The sequence below is a fragment of the Grampus griseus genome (genome assembly GCF_964374135.1).
Source record: "Grampus griseus genome assembly, chromosome: 5".
In the NCBI taxonomy this organism is placed as follows: domain Eukaryota; kingdom Metazoa; phylum Chordata; class Mammalia; order Artiodactyla; family Delphinidae; genus Grampus; species Grampus griseus.
The window spans coordinates 24918725-24941483 of NC_138998.1; the positions used below are offsets into that span (position 1 = coordinate 24918725).

General features: G+C 39.7%; 1 protein-coding gene and 1 pseudogene across 2 annotated transcripts in view; both read left to right on the forward strand.

The window, feature by feature from the left end:
- Positions 1-495: 495 nt before the first annotated feature.
- GK5 (glycerol kinase 5) overlaps positions 496-22759 on the forward strand; it is a gene marked incomplete at its 5' end in the record, with an annotated part of 72901 nt that continues 50637 nt past the window's right edge. Inside the window, 3 exons of the mRNA XM_082654139.1 lie at positions 496-657; positions 6031-6124; positions 7868-7943. Of these exons, the coding sequence (XP_082510265.1) occupies positions 496-657; positions 6031-6124; positions 7868-7943 (332 nt within the window). The remainder of the gene's footprint in view (positions 658-6030; positions 6125-7867; positions 7944-22759) is intronic.
- On the forward strand, positions 9758-10326 carry LOC309822374 (large ribosomal subunit protein eL15-like; annotated as a pseudogene). The gene has a single exon. The product of its transcript is annotated as a large ribosomal subunit protein eL15-like (transcript).

The following is a 22759-nucleotide window of genomic DNA, read 5'->3' on the forward strand; positions in this document are numbered from 1 at the left end:
TGGGGGTAAAACCCTCAAGTTTATTAATGAATACCTTCGGCGGAATTTTGAATTTCTTTTCTTTTAATTTTTCTTAATAGAGATTCATAATACGTAATTGGGTTGAAAGAAATGCAGGCACTGCCGCAGGGTACGTGGAGTTAGGAGGGAAATCACGAAAATTACGGGCCAGGGCAACGTTGAGAGCTGCCGGTGTTTGGAGAACCGGGCGGCACGGGTGACCCGGGACTCCAGGGACCCTCCACCTTCCTGCTCGCCTCCACGCACCCCACGCTGCCGCCGAGACCGCGCTCTCTCCTGCAAAGGGTTCCTGCGCCGCCGTGACGTCACGGCGTCGGGGCGGGGCCCGAGGCGGGGGCGGGGCTGTTCCCGGATCTCGCGGAGGGGGCGGGCCGGGGGCGGTGGCCCGGCGGGGAGCGCTCAGCCTCTGAGGTACGGGCGTTTAGAGCGCGCCCGCTCGGCTGGAGGCAGGTGCGGAGAGGCGTGGGGGTCGGGATGCCAGGGCCGCCCACAGTCGCGGAGCAGACGCGCCCCGAGCAGAGCGCGCCGGACCCGCGGCGCGCAGGCTTCGTGCTGGGGCTGGACGTGGGCAGCTCGGTGATTCGCTGCCACGTCTATGACCGCGCGGCGCGGATCCGCGGCTCCAGTGCTCAGAAGGTGACCGAGGAGCTGGCGTCGGGGCAGCGGGTCTGGGTCGCGCGGGGCACCCGGGATCGGGTCGCGGGGGGGCGAGAGGGCGGGACCTCCTCATGCGGCTTGGCGCAGCCACCTGCAGGACCGCGGGCCCTCCGACCTGAGCGGCGCGCTGGGACCGGCCAAGTCTCCGCATTCCCTCCCCGGGCAGGGCTGAAACCTGCGCGCCCTTCCTGTCCCGGCTGAAGATAGCAGGGGCTCGGTTTGTGACCTGGGGTCGCTCACTCGCTTCCGCTCACCTGAGGATTCGCCTCTCTGGCCTCACCTGGGTGGGACTGCGGTGACTCCCGGGGCAGGGCAGGGCAGGCTGGCTGCGCGTATCCAGTCAGAGGGTGCTTTGTGACTTGCCTGGTTTCTCCTGTACTTCCTTGATAGGCATCCAACCCTGTCTTTATTTACATTTAGGATTTTCAAATCTTGTTGGAATTTAAGTTTATGTTCGTAATTCAGTTATCATCATTAACTGATTCTCAAAGTGCTGAGCAACTGATTCCCAGAGATATGAGAAGTATTGGACAAGTTTCGAAGGCTGTGTTGTCATTACTTTTCTCATTTCCATCTTTGACAATTCATGAAAGTATCTTTTTTTCTGGTTTGAGAAACCTATCAAGTCATTAGTTGTTATTAGTAAAGCAACTAACAGATTGGTATTCTTCTGTTCTCGTTTTAATGAAGTGTTGATTTCTACACAGTTGACAGCATGCCAAAAATAATGTTGATTCCATGTGATGTTTCTTATTTACTCTTCTTTCCAATACCAACATCTTTTTATGTTGGCGGTGTTGGGGGAACAGGAGCTATTAGTTACCTAACCCATTTCCAGCAGCACTGGACTCCCTCATTTGCTTGATTCCCACCCTTTTCCCCACCCCCTTAGAAGTGTTTTTCAGCTGCAGGGGTTGCCCAGGAGCAGGTCCAGCCAAAAGACTGCTTTGAGCGTTTGATTTCAGGACTTCCTCATTCTGGTTTCAGGACCAGGACAGGGAGCTGGGACTAGAGCAGCTCCCTGGTCCCTCTTCTGTTCACCTCTGCAGGAACACTGCCCACCACCCACACACCCCACCCCTAAACCCACCTGAAAGGACAGCTGAAAGGCGGATTCTGTCCTTCAGCGACTATGTCCTCCTTATCTTTTTATGAGTCTTTATCAGAACACGATGATACTTTACACACAGTCTCCCTTACAATTCTAGACACAAAGTACTTTTGTTTTAAGCAGTGATTTTTTTTCAAAGAAGTTGAAGTGTTTGAAACCGAAGGGATGCAGGAATTGTTAGAAGATCAAGTTTCACAGTTGCTATATAATTTGGGGGGAATCATTTTTTTAGAAATGAGGTAAGAATCTCAAAGATGAATCGAGATTGCTGTGAGCAGCATTAGACTAGAATGGTTTGGTCAGACTCAAAACTGTGGCGAAGGTGTCTGGAAAGGTATGTGAGTAAATAAAAATACAAAAATTCCTTGCCCTCAAAGGATGAAGTGCTATATCTTAAATTAGGAGTTGAAAGCAGTGCCTCCCAACCTGTGATAGGCGTTTACAGCAGTGCTTCTGAAAGTGTGGCTCCCAGCTGCTGGGGTTGAAGAGAAAAACTAAGATTTAGAAACTTGTGTAGCAACTTGGCAGTCATTTTATGTCTGTTGACCTCAAAAATAAAACATTTGGGATTTTACTTTGTATGTCCTTTTTTCCTAGAAAGTTGTTTTAATTGTGTCTTAAAAATTGTTGGTTCACAATGAATTACAAATCAGAGAAAAAACCAAACAACAACTGGTCCTTTACTTCAGATGGCTTGAGTTCTTTGGGAAGAATGGTCTTGTTGGTCTACATTGCTTCTTAGCACCAGGCTTATTACTTCATGAGTACAGAATAAATAACTGAATTGCATTTAATCAAAGTATTAGGAAATCAGTTTGCTTCATGGGACTCTATGGATTAGACACGGAACTTGTGTTTATTTACTCAAGTGAAAATCACACCTCTGCTAAATTATGTTGGAAAGAATGTATAATAGAAACCCAAACGTCTTAGTATAGGATTTGATTGATATTGCTAAATAAATAGCTTAAAAAGGAGAGAAAGAAGAACTGAACAGATCACCCTTTAGAGATAAGAACAAAGTAGGCTTTGTTGGTCTTTTAATTAAAATTGAAATCCCAAACAGGAGCCTTTACATTAGAAGGCTAGTACTAGGTCTCTCAGAAGACTTTAATTTGATCTCTTATCTCATTTTTAGCCTTTTTCTATAAGTTGTATTTTTTAAAAAATCTTTCTATGGATTCTTAAATATTGGCATTATATACTAGAGTAGTATTCACAGTTAGAAACCCCACATGTGAATATTTGATATTTTTAGTTTTTCAAAATGAAGAAGGTTCCTCATGTTCCCCATTGAAACATCATGCCATTGTGAGAAACCGTAAAAGATGATAACATCTTGGTTGGAAGAACAGGACAGAAAGGCCACTCCAAAGAAAACAGTGGACTCTCCAATACTGTGTACCCTCTGGACATTCTTGAAAAACACTGGTTGTTGTCTTGTTGTCTTTTGTTTTTAATCAACAAAACACGTTTTCTTCTTAGCTTTGATTATATTCTTGATCTAATTTCGGTTTGGTCTTCTAAACTATTGTGACATGTTTAGGGATGGTGAGCTGTCCGGGTTGGTGGAGTTGGGGAAAGGGACCCTGAAGTGCCAGGGACCCTGGTTTGTAGGCTTGACGCGATTATGGCCACGGAGTACGCGGGCCTCTCACTGTTGTGGCCTCTCCCGTTGCGGAGCACAGGCTCCGGACGCGCAGGCTCAGCGGCCATGGCTCACGGGCCCAGCCGCTCTGCGGCATGTGGAATCTTCCCGGATCGGGGCACGAACCCGTGTCCCCTGCATTGGCAGGTGGACTCTCAACCACTGCGCCACCAGGGAAGCCCAAAAGTTGTATATATTTAAGGTATATAAATTGATGTTTTGGTATACGTATACATTGTTAATTAAATAACACAATTAATGTTAATTACTCATCATGAGTATACAGATGAGATACTCATCATCTCACATGGTGACCATTCGTGTGTTTGTGTGTGTGGGTGTTGAGAACACTTGAGAACTACTCTCTTAGCAAATTTCAAGTGTATAATACATTATTATTAACTCTAGTCACCATGGTGTACATTAGGTCTCTAGACCTTATTCATCTTATAACTGAAAGTTTGTATCCATTTCCCCCACTCCCCTAATAATTGTATTTTTTAATCCTGAAATTGTTAGAATTTCTTTTTTCTTTTGTTTTTTTTGGCCATGCCGCTCAGCTTGTGGGATCTTAGTTCCCCGACCAGGGATTGAACCTGGGCCTTGGCAGTGAAAGCGCCAAGTCCTAACCACTGAACTGTCAGGGAATTACCAAAATTTTGTTTTTCTTCATGTCTTTTATTTCTTTGCTGAGACTTTCTATCTTGTTTCAAAAGAATTCACCCTTACTTCTTGGAGCATTTTTATAATAGCTGCTTTAAAGTCTTTATCAGATATCTGTGTTATGTTGGTATTGGTATCTATTATCTTTTCCCATGTGAGCTGAGATTTTTCTGATTCTTAATATACCTTGTAATTTTGGATTATATCCTGGGCATTTTGATTATCATGTTATAAGACTCTGGGTCTTGTATAAAGTCTATGACAAATGTTGATATTTTTCTTTTAGTAGGCAGTTAATGCAGCTGTGTTCAGGCTACAAATGCTGACCAGCCTTCCTTGGACTTTGGTTTCAATGTTAATTCTGTTTTTAAGATCTTGGAGGTACTATTTGGATCTGCCCTGTGTAGTATGTGCCACCTAGAGGTCAGTCTGGGACCTGGGCAGTGGTCTATTTTTTCAGTTCTGCTTTTAACATCGTTGCTATGCTGTCTGCTATTATATTCATATGCGTGCAGCTTCCAGGTGAGCCTAGGAATTCATCCACAACTTTCTGGAGTAGCTTTCCCAAGCTCTTCCCTCTCAGATCTTCCTGGGATTTTTGGTTCCCTGAGCCTCCCCCTTTTGGGTCCTCTTGCCAGAAGCTGGAGCTTTCATTATCCCATTCTGCTGGACACTTCCTATGTCCACATCTGAGGCTAGGCATCAGGAGCACACAGAGAGAAAAAAGCCATCGGGGGTTCACCTTACCCTCTTGGGCCCCCAGCTCCTCTGATTAGAGAGGAAGTTTCACCTCCCTCAGTATTTTGGGTGCTTGTGGTTACTGCTGCAGCCACCACGATGGGATAGCCAGGATATAAAAGGATGGAGGCGGGTGTGGGGGGATAAAAAACAAAAGTGAGGGATTTCTCGCATTCCCTCTGAGTGTTAGCAAAAACTCTGCAGGCGTTTTCACTGCACCTTGATACCCACTTCTGGTTTTCAGGCTGCCTTGAGTCCAGGCCAGGGGGTACCAGAAGAAAAGTGGGAAACTCACCACCAGTTCAGTGGTATTCTAATTCTTATCTTCTTCCCCAGTCTGCCTGCCACCACATGTTTTTTGCAGTGCACAGATAGCTGCTACATGCATTCTGTCCAGGTTTTACATCTGTATTCAGTGGGAAAGAGGGGGTGGAGTGTGCTTACTCCATCATAGCTTGAACCAGAACTCAGTACTTTATTTGCTAATTTAAGTTTTTTTTTTAAGTTTGACTTTTTTTAAATTACAAAAACAACACATCTTCATTGTAGAAAACCTGAAAAATAAAGGTAAACTTAGAAAATAAAATAAAGCTAAAATCTTCTGTAAACTTATGAACTGAAGAAAACTGTTATTTTGGTGTATCCTTTTTTATTTCATATATGTATTTTTAAAAATTAATTAATTTATTTATTTTTGGCTGCATTGGGTCTTTGTTGCTGCGCGTGGGCTTTCTCTAGTTGTGGCGAGCAGGGGCTACTCTTTGCTGCAGTGCACGGGCTTCTCATTGTGGTGGCTTCTCTTGTTGCGGAGCATGGGCTCTAGGTGCGTGGGCTTCAGTAGTTGTGGCACGCAGTCTCAGTAGTTGTGGCTCACAGGCTCAGTAGTTGTGACTCGCGGGTTCTAAAGCTCAGGCTCAGTAGTTGTGGCACAAGGGCTTAGTTGCTCTGCAGCATATGGGATCTTCCCGGACCAGGGCTCGAACCCATGTCCCCTGCATTGGCAGGCGGATTCTTAACCACTGAGTTACCAGGGAAGTCCCTGTATATGTATTTTTTCCATGTTAACAATAAAAATGAATTAGGTAATTAATAAAGTCTTGTTTTAAATTATTTTAACCAGTAACCTTAAGACCCAGATGCTATTGACTTGATCTAATGTTGTTTATACTAAATCTTCTCTTTTCCTAAATAGGTAAAAAGTCTTTATCCTCAAGCTGGCTGGGTTGAAATTGATCCTGATATTCTCTGGCTTCAGTTTGTTGCTGTAATAAAAGAATCTGTCAAAGGTATTTGGATTTATAGAAGTAAAGATAGGCAGTAAATATGTTTTGTGTGTAATAAAGAGTTTTCCTCAGGCGTCTGTAGAATTTTGTGGGTTTCCTAAGTTACACATACAATATTTTATTGGGGTCACAGTTTCCCAGTAGTTTGGGGAGGGGAACATTTGTGGTTTACACTGAACCACTTTGTCAAGGAAAGGTAACAGCAGCTCTGTCCTCTGCTTTAACTCTTTTTGAGCTGCAGTATTAAAGTCTCACCTTCCCTCTTGGTTCCCTGTTGTAGCTAGTGCCGATTTGATTTCCTGTTGTGTTTAAAATACCAGAGGGTTATAAACAAAGTTACAACACACAGTTCCTGCTCTTAGGAGTTTACAACTGAGTTACCTTTATTGTAAAATAAATTTTTGTTTTGTTTTTTCCTGAGCAGCCTCTTAATGCAAAGTGCTCTCCTGGCCACAGCCAGGGTAAGAGATCTTAGCTCTTTAAGAACATTTGCAGTGCTACCCTCTTTAAGAATATGGCGAAAGAGTACTTGTCAATTCGAAAAGGTCTTTTACTTCATTTTTATGACTGAATTGCTTCTCCTTCTCACCTTTCTGGCTTGAAGTATTTCAAAACCTATAAAAAAGAGTTCAGAGAATACTACATTGAACAGCTGTGTACTTTCTCCTAGATTCAAATGTGTTTTACAGTGTTTACATTACCATCCTCTACAAACTATTTTTCTTTTTGGCTGACCAATGTGAGAGTTGGTTGTGATGTAATAACCTGTCATCCCTAAATACTTCATCATCACCTCCAAAGATAAGGAGTATTCTCAAATGGAAACACAATGCAGTTATCACACAGGAAATTTAACATTAACCCAGTGATATTTTCTAATACTTGGTCCTCAATATTCCCCTCTTATCACAGTCTTTTTTTGTTTTTAATCTCAGTCTTGAATAACTTTTTTTTTCAATCCAAAATCCAACCAGAGATAAGGCATTGCCTTTAGCAGTCAGTCTGTTTTGTCTCCTTTAATCTAGACCATGTTCTTCATGACACTAAGAGTTTTTAAAAGTACGGAAGAGTTAAATAGACTGTCCTGCATTTGGAGGTTGTCAGATTATTTACTTATGATCAGGTTAGGTTAAATATTTTTGGAAGGAGTACTGAAAAAGGGGGGGATGTGTCTTCCTCAGTGCTCAAACTGAAGTTGTCCCTATGTTGTTCAGTGGGGTAAATTGCTTTTTAAAAAGAATATCACGAAAACACTTGAGCTGCTATATTTTAAGCCTTCCAAAAATCCAAGTTTTTATTTGCATTCTAGCATCTGTTTGTGTGGAAAATAAGATCTGTGCTTCAATATTTATACTACTTTCCCTGAGGACTTTCTCTTGTTGCCATCAACCAGCTTCCATTGTGGCTGATCTTTGCTTAAATTAAGATCCAATTTTTTAGTATCAGTATTATCAAGAAGAAAATACAATCTGACTTACTTTAAGTAGTGTTTGTTTTTTTCTAATCTTTAAAGCAAAAATGCCATTTTATTATTATTAGATTATAACCTTTTTTCCCTTTAAGTAAAAAAATACTAGAAAATCATCCTGGTAATGCTTTATTTATTAGCTCCAATTGTGTTATTAAAATGCTAAGCCCAGTTGTTTTTCTTAAAGATTATATTAAATGATTTCTTTTCCATATGATAATATTATAAAGAAAAACTTCCTGGGCTTTTAAATGTATCTTTTCTATCTTTATTTTTAGCTGCAGGACTAGAGATGAATCAAATTGTCGGTCTTGGCATCTCAACACAGAGAGCAACTTTTATTACGTGGGACAAGTAAGTGCATTGTGCAATAAGAACTCTAATGCTGGGTTCATACCACGGTGAACACATTGCTGAGAAACCTGTTTGGGTAGTTTTAAATTTTTGAAGTAAGAACAGTTTTGCTTGATTAAGAGGGATGAAGGTGGACCTACTTTCTGGCTTAATTAAACATGCTCGCTGCCAACATTGTTCTCAATGGTGAAAAACTGCAACCATTTCCACTAAGATCAGGAACAAGACAATGTTGCCCACTTTCACCACTGTTATTCAACACAGTTTTGAAAGTTTTAGCCACAGCAATCAGAGAAGAAAAAGAAATAAAAGGAATCCAAATTGGAAAAGAAGAAGTAAAGCTGTCAATGTTTGCAGATGACATGATACTATACACAGAGAATCCTAAAGATGCTACCAGGAAACTACTAGAACTAATCAATGAATTTGGTAAAGTTGCAGGATACAAAATTAATGCACAGAAATCTCTTGCATTCCTATACACTAATGATGAAAAACCTGAAAGAGAAATTAAGGGAACACTCGCATTTACCATTGCAACAAAAATAATAAAATACCTAGGAATAAACCTACCTAAGGAAAAAAAAGACCTGTATGCAGAAAACTATAAGACACTGATGAAAGAAATTAAAGATGATACAAACAGATGGAGAGATATACCATGTTCTTGGATTGGAAGAATCAACATTGTGAAAATGACTCTACTACCCAAAGCAATCTACAGATTCAATGCAATCCCTATCAAACTACCAATGGCATTTTTCACAGAACTAGAACAAAAAATTTCACAATTTATATGGAAACACAAAAGACCCTGAAGTCAAAGCAATCTTGAGAAAGAAAAATGGAGTTGGAGGAATCAGGCTCCCTGACTACAGATTATACTACAAAGCTATAGTAATCAAGACAGTATGGTACTGGCACAAAAACAGAATTATAGATCAATGGAACAGGATAGAAAGCCCATAGATAAACCCACACACATATGGTCACCTTATTTTTTATTTATTTATTTTTTTGCAGTATGCAGGCCTCTCACTGTTGTGGTCTCTCCTGTTGCAGAACACAGGCTCCGGACACGCAGGCTCAGCGGCCATGGCTCATGGGCCTAGCCACTCCGCGGCATGTGGGGTCTTCCCAGATGGGGGCACGAACCCATGTTCCCTGCATCGGCAGGCAGACTCTCAACAACTGCACCACCAGGGAAGCCCTAGTCACCTTATTTTTAATAAAGGAGGCAAGAATATACAGTGGAGAAAAGACAGCCTCTTCAAAAAGTGGTGCTGGGAAAACTGGACAGCTATATGTAAAAGAAAGAAATTAGGTCTTCCCTGGTGGTGGCAAAAATGAACTCAAAATGGATTAAAGACCTAAATGTAAGGCCAGACACTATAAATGTAAGGCAGAACACTCTGTGACATAAATCACAGCAAGATCCTTTTTGACCCACCTCCTAGAGAAATGGAAATAAAAACAAAAATAAACAAATGGGATCTAATGTAACTTAAAAGCTTTTGTACAGCAAAGGAAACTATAAACAAGGCGAAAAGACAACCTTCAGAATGGGAGAAAATATTTGCAAACGAAGCAACTGACAAAGGATTAATCTCCAGAATTTACAAGCAGCTCATGCAGGTAAATATAAAAAAAAAAAACCCAAACAACCCAATCCCAAAATGGGCAGAAGACCTAAATAGACATTTCCCCAAAGAAGATATACAGTATTCTATCCGCCGCAGATCTCTTTTCATCTCCACCATTCAGGCTCAGGGACCCTGCGACCTCGGAGCTCCTCCTGTCTCCTGTGAGCCGAGATGGGCGCTTACAAGTACTTCCAGGAGCTGTGGAGGAAGAAGCAGTCGGACATGATGCGCTTTCTGCTCAGGGTGTGCTGCTGGCAGTACTGCGAGCTCTCGGTGCTGCACCGGGCCCCGCGCCCCACCTGGCCCGACAAGGCGCACAGGCTGGGCTACAAGGCCAAGCAAGGTTATGTGATATATCGTGTTTGCATGCACTGCGGTGGCTGCAAATGCCCGGTCCCGAAGGGCGCCACCTACGGCAAGCCCGTCCACCATGGTGTCAACCAGCTCAAGTTTGCCTGGAGCCTTCAGTCTGTTGCCGAGCTATCAGAAGAAACCCTGACACCCAGTGGATCACCAAACCAGTCCACAAGCACAGGGAGATGCGGAGACTGACGCCTGCAGGCAGGAAGAGCCGTGGCCTCGGCAAGGGCCACAAGTTCCACCACATGATCGGTGGTTCTCGCCGCGCAGCCTGGAGAAGGCGCAATACTCTCCAGCTCCACCGCTACCGCTAATATAAGTAATGTTTGTAAAATTCTTACCTAATAAACAGTTTAGGACATCCAAAAAAAAAAAAAGAAGATATACAGATTGCCAACAAAGTCATGAAAGGATGCTCAACATCACTAATCATTAGAGAAATGCAAATCAAAACTACAATGAGGTATCACCTCACACCAGTCAGAATGGCTATCATCAAAAAACCTACACACAATAAATGCTGGAGACGGTGTGGAGAAAACAGAACCCTCTTGCACTGTTGGTGGGAATGTAAATCGATACAGCCACTATGGAGAACAGTATGAATGTTCCTTAAAAAACTTAAAATAGAACTACCGTATGACCCAGCAATCCCACTACTGGGCGTATACCCTGAGAAAACGATAATTCAAAAAGAGTCATGTATCACAGTGTTCATTGCAGCTCTACTTACAATAGCCAGGACATGGAAGCCACCTAAGTGTCCATCGACAGATGAATGGATAAAGAAGATGTGGCACATATATACAATGGAATATTACTCAGCCATGAAAAGAAACAAATTGAGTTATTTGTAGTGGTGTGGATGGACCTAGAGTCTGTCATACAGAGTGAAGAAAGTCAAAAAGGGAAAAACAAACACCATATGCTACCGCATATATATGGAATCTAAAAAAATATATGTTCTGAAGAACCTAGGGGCAGGACAGGAATAAAGATGCAGACATAGAGAATGGACATGGGGAGGGGGAAGGGTAAGGTGGGACCAAGTGGGGGAGTGGCATGGACTTATATACACTACCAAGTGTAAAATAGATAACTAGTGGGAAGCAGCCCCATAGCACAGGGAGATCAGCTCAGTACTTTGTGACCACCCAGAACAGTGGGATAGGGAGGGTGGGAGGGAGATGCAAGAGGGAGGATATATGGGTATATATGTAGATATATAGCTGATTCACTTTGTTATAAAGCAGAAACTAAGACACCATTGTAAAACAATCCCAATGAAGATGTTAAAAAAAAAAATGCTTGCTGCATGTCAGCTGGGCCTAACTTATATAAAGTAATAGTAATAAAAAGACTGTTGCTTTCATTAAAATTCAAATAAGCATGGATTGAAGATCTGAAAAATTAGTTTATACCTAAAGAGATTCAGGAGAACCTGAAAAATTTCTAAGACACAAGACTATATAATATGAGTTATATTTTCAGTCTACTCCAAATTTAATACTGAAGTACCTACAGCATATGAGGTATGTATGGATTAAACACAGTAATAATACCATAATGGCTACCATATAGTGATTACCTGTGATACTTCCTTCAGGTTCCAGTATCCTTACAACAAACCTGTTATTTAGTTGTTAAGTGTATTTTTACAGAGAAAGAAACTGAGGATCAGAGAAATAAGTAAGTTATTCAAGGTCACTCAGTTAATTAATCAAGCCAAGATTCCAAATTATCTTTTTGATCCCAAAGAATATGCTCTTTCCACTCTCCCCATATCACGTTCAACAGGTGTTTCTTGTCTTAAAAACAATAACAACAGAAATGCTGTAAAATGTTTCTCTGTTACAAAACCCTAGATTCCAAAGGGCACCTTGAGCTTGGGGCAGTGGGGAAGAAAAGTGGTGGATGTGGAGGATAAGGGTGAATTCATGTGGACTTGGCCTTTAATTCAGTGTTAGGAAAGAGGAAGAAGTTTAAATTTTCCAGTATTTGACTGGATGGGATCAAGATGGTGGAGTAGGTAGACCCTGAGCTCACCTTCCCCCACAAACACATCAAGACTACGATGACATATAGAACAGCTCTCTCTGAGAACAGCCTGAAGACTAGCAGAATGGCTCTTCTACAACCAAGGTTATTAAGGAAAGTGGAGTCTGGTAGGAAGGAAGGAGAAATGATCTAATCGGGACCCACACCCCTAGTGCTAAGAAATAAGAAAATATTTATTTGAAGGAAAAATATCTCACTGATATATGTAAATATATAGTAAAGGCAGTTGATCCACCACTTAAGTAAGCTACTATGAAGGTTAAAAGACAAAATTGTAAAATCAACCATTAATCAACTATAACTACAATAAACAGTTAAGGGATATTCATAAAAATGTAAACTATGACACCAAAACATAAAATGTTGGTGGGGGGGGGGGCTTAGTAAAAAAAAAGTAGGGCTTTTAGAATGTGTTTGAACTTAAATGACTGTCATTCTAAAACAAGTAGATATATTTATAGATATGAACCTCATGGTAACTGCAAATCAAAAACCTACAGTAGATACACAAAAAGCAAAGAGAAAGGAACCCAAACATAATACTTAAAAAGTTATCAAACCCAAAGAGAAGAGGTTAAAAGAAGAAAAGAACAAAGAAATACAAAAACAACCAGAAAACAAGTAACAAAATGGCAATAGATACATACCTATTGATCATCACTTCTAATGTAAAATAGACTAAATGCTCCAACCAAAAGACATAGGGTAGCTGATTAGATTAAAAAACCAAGATCCATGTATATGCTGCCTACAAGACACTCACTTCAGAGCTAAAGACACACCCATTGATAGTGAAGGGATTAAAAAAGATATTTCATGCAAATGGAAATGAAAAGCTGGGGTAGCAGTACTCATATCAGATAAAATAGACTTTAAAACAAAATCTATAACAAAAGACAATTTAGGACATTAAATAATGATAAAGGGGTCAATCCAAGAAGAGGATATTAGACTTGTTAACATATATGCACCCAATACATTTATGCACCCAATATATAAAGCAAATATTAACAGACATAAAGGAAAAAATTGATAGTAATACAATAATAATAGGGGATTTTAATTACCCCAATCACATTAATGAATAGATCATCCAGACAGAAAATCAATAAGGAAACATTGGCTTTAAATGACATTTTAGACCAGATGGACTTAATAGATATCTGTAGAATATTACATTCTAAACCAGCAGAATACACATTCTTCTCAAGTGCACATGGAACATTCTCCAGGATAGATTACATGCTAGGCCACAAAAGAAGTCTCAGTAAATTTACGAAGATTGAAATTAAATCCAGCATATTTTCTGACCACAGCAGTGTGAAACTAGAAATCAATAGCAAGAAGAAAACTGGTAAAAACACAAACAAGTGGAGACTGAAAGCCATTGGGTCAAAAAAGAAATTAAAGAAGAAGTCAAAAAATACCTTGGGATGAATGAAAATAGAAACACAACGTCCAAAATCTATGGGACACAACAAAAACATTTCTAAGAGGGCAGTTTATAGTAATAGAAGCCTACCTCAAGAAAAAAGAAAAATCTCGAATAAACAACCTAACTTTCCCTCTAAAGGAATTAGAAAAGAAGAACAAACAAAGTCCAAAGTCAGTAGAAGGAAGAAAACAATAAAGATCAGAGTGGAAATAAATAAAATAGAGACCAGAAAACATAGAAAGGATAAATGAAACTAAGAGCTGTTTTTTTTGAAAAGATAAACAAAATTGATAAACTTTAGCCAGACTCATTAAGAAAAAGAGAGAGTGCTCAAATTTAAAACATAAGTAATGAAAGAGAAGTTACAACTGATAGAAGTTACAACTGATATCACAGAAATACAATCATAAGAGAATAATGCAAACAGTGATATGCTAACAAATTGGACGACCTAGAATAAGTGGATAAATTCTGAGAAACATACAGTTTTCCAAGACTGAATCAGGAAGAAACAGAAAATCTGAATAGATTGATTATTAGTATTGAAATTGAATCAGTAATCAAAATACTCCCAACACACAAAAGTCTGGGACTAGATGACTTCACAGGGGAATTCTACCAAATATTTAAAGAAGAGTTAATATGTATGCTTCTCAAAATGTTTCAAAAAATTAAAGAGGTGGACTTCCCTGGTGGCACAGTGGTTAAGAATCTGCCTGCCAATGCAGGGGACATGGTTTTAGCCCTGGTCCAGGAAGATCCCACATGCCACAGAGCAACTAAGCCTGTGCACCACAACTACTGAGCCTGCATCTAGAGCCTGCGAGCCACAACTACTGAGCCTGTGTGCCACAACTACTGAAGCCCACGTGCCTAGAGCCTGTTCTCTGCAACAAGAGAAGCCACCGCAATGAAAAGCCCATGCACTGCAATGAAGGGTAACCCCTGCTCACTGCAACTAGAGAAAGCCTATGTGCAGCAATGAAGACCAATGCAGCCATAAATAAATGAATAAACAAACAAACAAATAAATAAATAAAAGAGGAGAGAACACTTCCCACCTCATTCTATGAGGCCAGCACTACCGTGTTACCAAAATCAGATAAAGATACTACAAAAAAATGTACAGGCCCATATAGCTGATGAAATAAATGCAAGAATCCTCAACAAAATATTAGCAAACCAAATTCAACAATATGTAAAAAGGATCATACATCATGATCAAGTGGGATTTATTCCCGGGATGTGAGGATGGTTCAATATCTGCAAGTCAATTAACATGATACACCACAGATACACCACATTAACATACCAAGGATAAAAATCATATGATCATCTCAATATATGCAGAAAAAACATTTGGCAAAATTCAATATCCATTCGTGATAAAAACTGTCAACAAAGTTGGCATAGAAGGAACAAACCTCAATATAATAAAGGCCATCTGACAAACCCACAGCTGGCATCATACTCAGTGGTGAAAAGCTGGAAGTATTTCCTTTAAGATCAGGAACAAGATGAGGATGCCCACTCTTCCCACTTCTACTTAATATAGTATTGGAAGTCCTAGCCATGGCAATCAGACAAGAAAAAGAAATAAAAGACATTCAAATTGAAAGGGAAGAAGTAAAACTACCACTGTTTGCAGATGACGTGATACTATATAAGGAAAACCTTTGACTCCACCAAAAAAAAACTACTAGAATAAATGAATTCAGTAAAGTTGCAGGATACAAGATTAATATAAAGAAATTTGTTGCATTTCTGTACACTAATAACAAAAGAAATGAATCCCATTTATAAATCAAAAAGAATAAAATATCTAGGAATAAATTTAATGAAGGAGGTGAAAGACACGTACTCTGAAACCTATAAGACATAGATGAAGGAAATTGAAGAGGATAGAAATAAATGGAAATATATCCCATGTTCATGGGTTAGGAGAATTAGCATTATTAAAATATCCATACTACCCAAAGCAATCTACAGATCTAATGCAATACCTATCAAAATACCCATGACATTTTCACAGAACTAGAACAAATAATCCTAAAATTTGTATGGAACCACAAAAGACCCTGAATAGTAAAGCAGTCTTGAGAAAAAAGCACAAGGTTGGAGGTATCTCTGCTCTCTGACTTCAGACTATACTACAGAGCTAAAGTAATCAAAACTGTGGTATCAGTACAAAAACAGATACATAGACCAGTGGAACAGAATAGAGAGCCCAGAAATAAACCCATGCACACATGGTCAATTAATCTATGGCAAAGGAGGCAAGAATATATAATTTTTTAAAAAGACTGTTCAATAAGTGGTATTGGGAAAACTGGACCAGCTACACATAAAAGAATGAACTTAGAACATTTTCTCACACTATTTACAAAAATAAACTCAAGATGAATTAAAGACCTAAATGTAAGACCTGAAATCATAAAACTAGAAGAAAACATAGGTACTACACTTTTTGACATTGGTCATAGCTATATTTCTTTGGCTTTATCGCCTTAGGCAAGGGGAATAAAAGCAAAAATAGACAAATGGGACATAATCAAACTCAAAAGCTCTTGTACAAAGGAAACCATCAACAAAACAAAAAGGGAACCTACCAAATGAGAGAAGATATTTGCAAATGATACATCTGGTAATGGTTTACTATGCGAAACATATAAAGAACTCATACAACCCGATATGAAAAAAAAATAGCCCACCCAATTTAAAAAGGGCAGAGAATCTGAACAGACATTTTTCCAAAGAAGACATACAGATGGCCAAAAGGCACATGAAAAGATGCTCAACATCACTTATCATCAGGGAAATACATTTCAGAACCACAATGAGATATCACCTCATACCTATTAGAATGGCTATTATCAAAAAGAAAAAAAATAGCAAATGTTGGCAAGGATGTGGAGAAAAGGGAACCCTTGTGCTCTGTTGGTGGGAATGTAAATTGGTGCAGCCACTATGGAAATCACTATGGAAGTTCTTCAAGAAATTAAAAATAGAACTACCATATGATTTAGCCATTCTACTCCTGGGTATTTATCTGATGAAAACACTAATTTGAAAAGATATATTTACCTCAGTGTTTATAGCAGCATTATTTACAATGGCCATGACATGGAAGCAACCTAAGTGTCCATCAATAGATAGAAGGATAAAGAAGATGTGTTATATATATAGAAACATAGGACTATATATATATATGTGTGTGTGTGTATATATATATATATTTATATATAAGACTATTACTCAGCCATAAAAAAGGATGAAATTTTGCCATTGGAAACAACATGGATGGACTTGGAGGGTATTATGCTTGGTGAAATAAGTCAGACAGAGAAAGACAAATACTGCGTTTCACTTAATATGCAGAACAAATGAAACATATACAAACAAATGAACAAATAGAACAGATACTGAGAACAAACTAGTGGTTACCAGAGGGGAGAGGTGTCAGGGTTGGGCCAAGATAGGTGAAGGAGATGAAAAGCTACAAAATACCAGGTGTAAAATAAATAGGTTACAAGGATGTTATGTACAGCACAGGGGATATAGACAATATTTTATATCTTTCTATGGCATATATTTTATAAAAATATTGAATTACTATGTTGTACACCCAAAACTAATATAATATTGTAAGTCAACTATACTTCAGTTAAAAAAAATTAGTTCAATTTAAAAAATTAACTTACCACTATTTCTGGTCTTGATGTTTGGGAGGACGTGAAAGAAATTATAGAGAACATAAGAGGAGGAATGAGTTAGGTGGTGATGAGGGTGGGTAGAAGGAAACATGATGAAGTGTTTGGTTTGGGACATGTGAATATGGAGATATTCCACAGGTTTAGGCAGGCATGGCTCATTTCCTCCAGAGAGGTACTCTTCCTTTTTCTTGTTTTGTTTTGTTGTTGTGTTGTTTTTTTTTTTTTTTTTGGCTGCACCGTGGGACATATGGGATCTTAGTGCCCCAACCAGGAATGGAACCCACACCCCATGCATTGGAAGCACAGAGTCTTAACAACTGGACCACCAGGGAATTCCCTAGGTACTCTTTTTTTTTTTTTTCAGCTGCATTGGGCCTTTGTTGCTGTGCACAGGCTTTCTCTAGTTGTGGCGAGTGGGGGCTGCTCTTTGTTGCGGTGCACGAGCTTCTCATTGCAGTGGCTTTTCTTGTTGTGGAGCTCAGGCTCTGGGCATGTGGGCTTCAGTAGTTGTAGCATGCAGGCTCAGTAGTTGTGGCACTTGGGCTCAGTAGCTGTGGTGCATGGGCTCAGTTGGTGTGGGATCTTCCCGGACCAGGGATCTAACCCGTGTCCCCTGCATAGGCAGGTGGATTCTTAACCACTGCACCACCAGGGAAGTCCTTTTGCTCATTGTTGAGAGAAAAAGAGAGACAGATTTGACCCTGTGGAACAACCTATTGTTCATCCAGCCCCAGCCAGCGCCTGCTCTTCCCAGCTCATTGTTTTTTCCTCCAGCGTCCATGGTGCATTCTGTCATCATGGCCATAGAAACTTTGTTTTCCTTAGAATTGCTGTTAGGATGTCTAAAACTTTGAACTTTCTTTTTTTTTTTTTTGTGGTACACGGGCCTCTCACTGTTGTGGCCTCTCCCGTTGCGGAGCACAGGCTCCAGACGCGCAGGCTCAGCGGCCATGGCTCACGGGCCCAGCCGCTCTGCGGCACGTGGAATCCTCCCAGACCGGGGCACGAACCCGTGTCCCCTGCATCAGCAGGCGGACTCTCAACCAGTGCACCACCAGGGAAGCCCTGAACTTTCTTTTTATTTTTCTCCTCGTTCTCCCCCACCCCTCAGATGCCAGAAAACTCTTTTTGTTTGTTTTTATTTCTATTACTCTAGGAGCTGGGTCAAAAAGATCTTGCTGTGATTTATGTCAAAGAGTGTTCTTCCTATGTTTTCATCTAAGAGTTTTATAGTGTCCGGTCTTACATTTAGGTCTTTAATCCATTTTCAGTTTACTTTTGTGTATGGTGTTAGGGAGTGTTCTAATTTCATTCTTTTACGTGTACCTGTCCAGTTTTCCCAGCACCACTTATTGAAGAGACTCTTTTCTCCATTGTATATCCCTGCCTCCTTTGTCATAGATTAGTTGATCATAGATGCATGGGTTTATCTCTGGACTTTTTATCCTGTTCCTTTGATCTATATTTCTGGTTTTGTGCCAGTACCATATTGTCTTGATTACTGTAACTTTGTAGTATGGTCTGAAGTCAGCGAGTCTGACTCCTCCAAGTCCGTTTTTTTCCCTCAAGATTGCTTAGGCTATTCAGGGTCTTTTGTGTCTTCATACAAATTTTAAGATTTTTTTGTTCTAGTTCTGTAAAAAATGCCATTGGTAATTTGATAGGGATTGCATTGATTCTGTAGATTGCTTTGGGTAGTATAGTCATTTTCACAATACTGATTCTTCCAATCCAAGAACATGGTATATCTCTCCATCTGTTTGTGTCATCTTTGATTTCTTTCATCAGTGTCTTATGATTTTCTGAGTACAGATCTTTTACCTCCTTAGGTAGGTTTATTCGTACGTATTTTATTCTTTTTGTTGCAATGGTGAATGGGATTGTTTCCTTAATTTCTCTTTATGATCTTTCATTCTTGGTGTATAGGAATGCAAGAGATTTGTGTGCCTTAATTTTGTATCCTGCAACTTTACCAAATTCATTGATTAGCTCTAATAGTTTTCTGGTGGCATCTTTAGGATTTTCTATATATAGTATCATGTCATCTGCAAACAGTGGCAGTTTTACTTCTCTTTCAATTTGTGTTCCTTTTATTTCTTTTTCTTCTCTGATTGCCATGGCTAGGACTTCCAGAACTATGTTGAATAATAGTGGCAAGGGTGGACATCCTTGTCTTGTTCCTGATCTTAGAGGAAATGCTTTCAGTTTTTCACCATTGAGAATGATGTTTGCTGTCGGTTTGTCATATATGGCCTTTATTATGTTCAGGTAGGTTCCCTCTATGCCCACTTTCTGGAGAGTTTTTATCATAAATGGGTGTTGAATTTTGTCAAAAGCTTGTCTGCATGTATTGAGATGATCATATGCTTTTTATTCTTCAATTTGTTAATGTGGTGTATCACATTGATTGATTTGCATATATTGAAGAATCCTTGCATCCCTGGGGTAAATCCCAGTTGATTATGGTGTATGATCCTTTTAATGTATTGTTGGATTCTGTTTGCTAGTATTTTGTTGAGGATTTTTGCATCTATATTCATCAGTGATATTGGTCTGCAATTCTCTTTTTTTGTAGTATCTTTGTCTGGTTTTGGTATCAGGGTGATGGTGACCTCATAGAATGAGTTTGGGAGTGTTCCTTCCTCTGCAATTTTTTGGAAGAGTTTGAGAAGGATATGTGTTAGCTCTTTTCTAAATGTTTGATAGAATTCACCTGTGAAGCCATCTGGTCCTGGACTTTTGTTTGTTGGAAGATTTTTAATCACAGTTTCAATTTCAGTGCTTGTGATTGGTCTGTTCATATTTTCTATTTCTTCCTGGTTCAGTCTTGGAAGGTTATACCTTTCTAAGAATTTATCTGTTTCTTCCAGGTTGTCCATTTTATTGGCACAGAGTTGCTTGTAGTAGTCTCTTAGGATGCTTTGTATTTCTGTGGTGTCTGTTGTTACTTCTTTTTCATTTCTAATTTTATTGATTTTAGTCCTCTCCCTCTTTTTCTTGATGAGACTGGCTAAAGGTTTACCAATTTTGTTTATCTTCTCAAAGAATCAGCTTTTAGTTTTATTGATCTTTGCTATTGTTTTCTTTGTTTCTATTTCATTTATTTCTGCTCTGATCTTTATGATTTCTTTCCTTCTACTAACTTTGGGTTTTGTTTGTTCTTCTTTCTCTAATTGCTTTAGGTGTAAGGTTAGATTCTTTATTTGAGATTTTTCTTGTTTCTTGAGGTAGGATTGTATTGCTATAAACTTCCCTCTTAGAACTGCTTTTGCTGCACCCCATAGGTTTTGGATCATTGTGTTTTTGTTGTCATTTGTCTCTGGGTATTTTTTTATTTCCTCCTTGATTTCTTCAGTGATTTCTTGGTTATTTAGTAATGTATTGTTTAACCTCCATGTGTTTGTGTTTTTTACGTTTTTTCCACCTGTAATTGATTTCCAATCTTATAATGTTGTGCTCGGAAAAGATGCTTGATATGATTTCAGTTTTCTTAAATTTACCAAGGCTTGATTTGTGATCCAAGATGTGATCTATCCTGGAGAATGTTCCGTGTGCACTTGAGAAGAAAATGTAAGCTGCTTTTTTCGGATGGAATGTTCTAGAAATATCATTTAAATCTATCTGGTCTATTGTGTCATTTAAAGCTTATGTTTCCTTTTAAATTTTCTATCTGGGTGATCTGTCCATTGGTGTAAGTGAGGTGGTAAAATCCCCCACTATTATTGTGTTGCTGTAGATTCCCTCTTTTATAACTGTTAGCATTTGCCTTATGTATTAGGGTGCTCCTATGTTGGGTCCATATATATTTATAATTGTTATATCTTCTTCTTGGATTAATCCCTTGATCATTATGTAGTGTCGTTCCTTCTATCCCGTAATATTCTTTATTTTAAAGTCTATTTTATCTGATATGAGTATTGCTGCTCCAGCTTTCTTTTGATTTCCATTTGCGTGGAATATCTTTTTCCATCCCCTCACTCTCAGTCTGTATGTGTCCCTAGGTCTGAAGTGGTCTCTTGTAGACAGCATATATATGGGTCTTGTTTTTGTATCCATTCAGCTAGCCTGTGTCTTTTGGTTGGAGCATTTAATCCATTCACATTTAAGGTAATTATCGATATGTATGTTCCTAGGACCATTTTCTTAATTGTTTTGGGTTTTTTTTTTTTTTTTTTTTTTTTTTGCGGTACGCGGGCCTCTCACTGTTGTGGCCTCTCCCATTGCGGAGCACAGGCTCCAGATGCGCAGACTTAGCGGCCATGGCTCACAGGCCTAGCCGCTCTGCAGCATGTGGGATCTTCCCAGACGGGGGCACAAACTCGTGTCCCCTGCAACGGCAGGCGGACTCTCAACCACTGCACCACCAGGGAAGCCCTGGGTTTGTTTTTGTAGGTCCTTTTCTTCTCTTGTGTTTCCCACTTAGAGAAGTTCCTTTAGCATTTGTTGTACAGTTGGTTTCGTGGTGCTGAATTCTGTTAGCTTTTGCTTGTCTCTAAAGCTTTTGACTTCTCCGTCAAATCTGAATGAGATCTTTGCTGGGTAGAGTAATCTTGGTTGTAGGTTCTTCCCTTTCATCACTTTAAATATATTGTGCCACTACCTTATGGCTTGTAGAGTTTCTGCTGAGAAATTAGCTGTTAACCTTATGGGAGTTCCCTTGTATATTGTCATTTTTCCCTTGTTGCTTTTAATAATTTTCTTTGCCTTTAATTTTTGTCAATTTGATTACTCTGTGTCTTGGTTTGTTTCTCCCTGGGTTTATCCTGCCTGGGACCCTCCGCACTTTCTGGACTTGGGTGGCTGTTTCCTTTCCCATGTTAGGAAAGTTTTCGACTATAATCTCTTCATATATTTTCTTGGGTCCTTTCTCTCTCTCTTCTCCTTCTGGGACCCCTATAATGGGAACGTTGGTGCATTTAATATTGTCCCAGAGGTCTCTTAGGCTGTCTTCATTTCTTTTCATTCTTTTTTCTTTATTCTGTTCTGTGGCAGTGAATTCCACCATTCTGTCTTCCAGGTCACTTATCTGTTCTTCTACCCCAGTTATTCTGCTATTGATTCCTTCTAGTGTATTTTTCATTTGAGTTATTGTATTATTCATCCCTGTTTGTTTGTTCTTTAATTCTTCTAGGTCTTTGTTAAACATTTTTTGCATCTTCTCGACCTTTACCTCCATTCTTTTTCCAAGGTCCTGGATCATCTTCACTGTCATTATTCTGAATTCTTTTTCTGGAATGTTGCCTATCTCCACTTCATTTAGTTGTTTTTCTGGGGTTTTATCTTGTTCTGGTACATAGTCCTCTGCCTTTTCATTTGTCTGCCTTTCTGTGAATGTCGTTTTCTTTCCACAGGCTGCAGGATTGTAGTCTGGTGAAAAAGGCTATCTAAGAGCCTTGTGCAAGCTTCCTGATGGGAGGGCCTCTTGGTGGGTAGAGCTGGGTGTTGCTCTGGTGGGCAGAGCTCAGTAAAACTTTAATCTTCTGTCTGATGATGGATGGGGCTGAGTTCCCTCGCTGTTGGTTGTTTGGCCTGAGGTGACCCAGCACTGGAGCCTACAGGCTCTTTGGAGGGGCTAATGGCAGACTCCAGGAGGGCTCACGCCAAGGA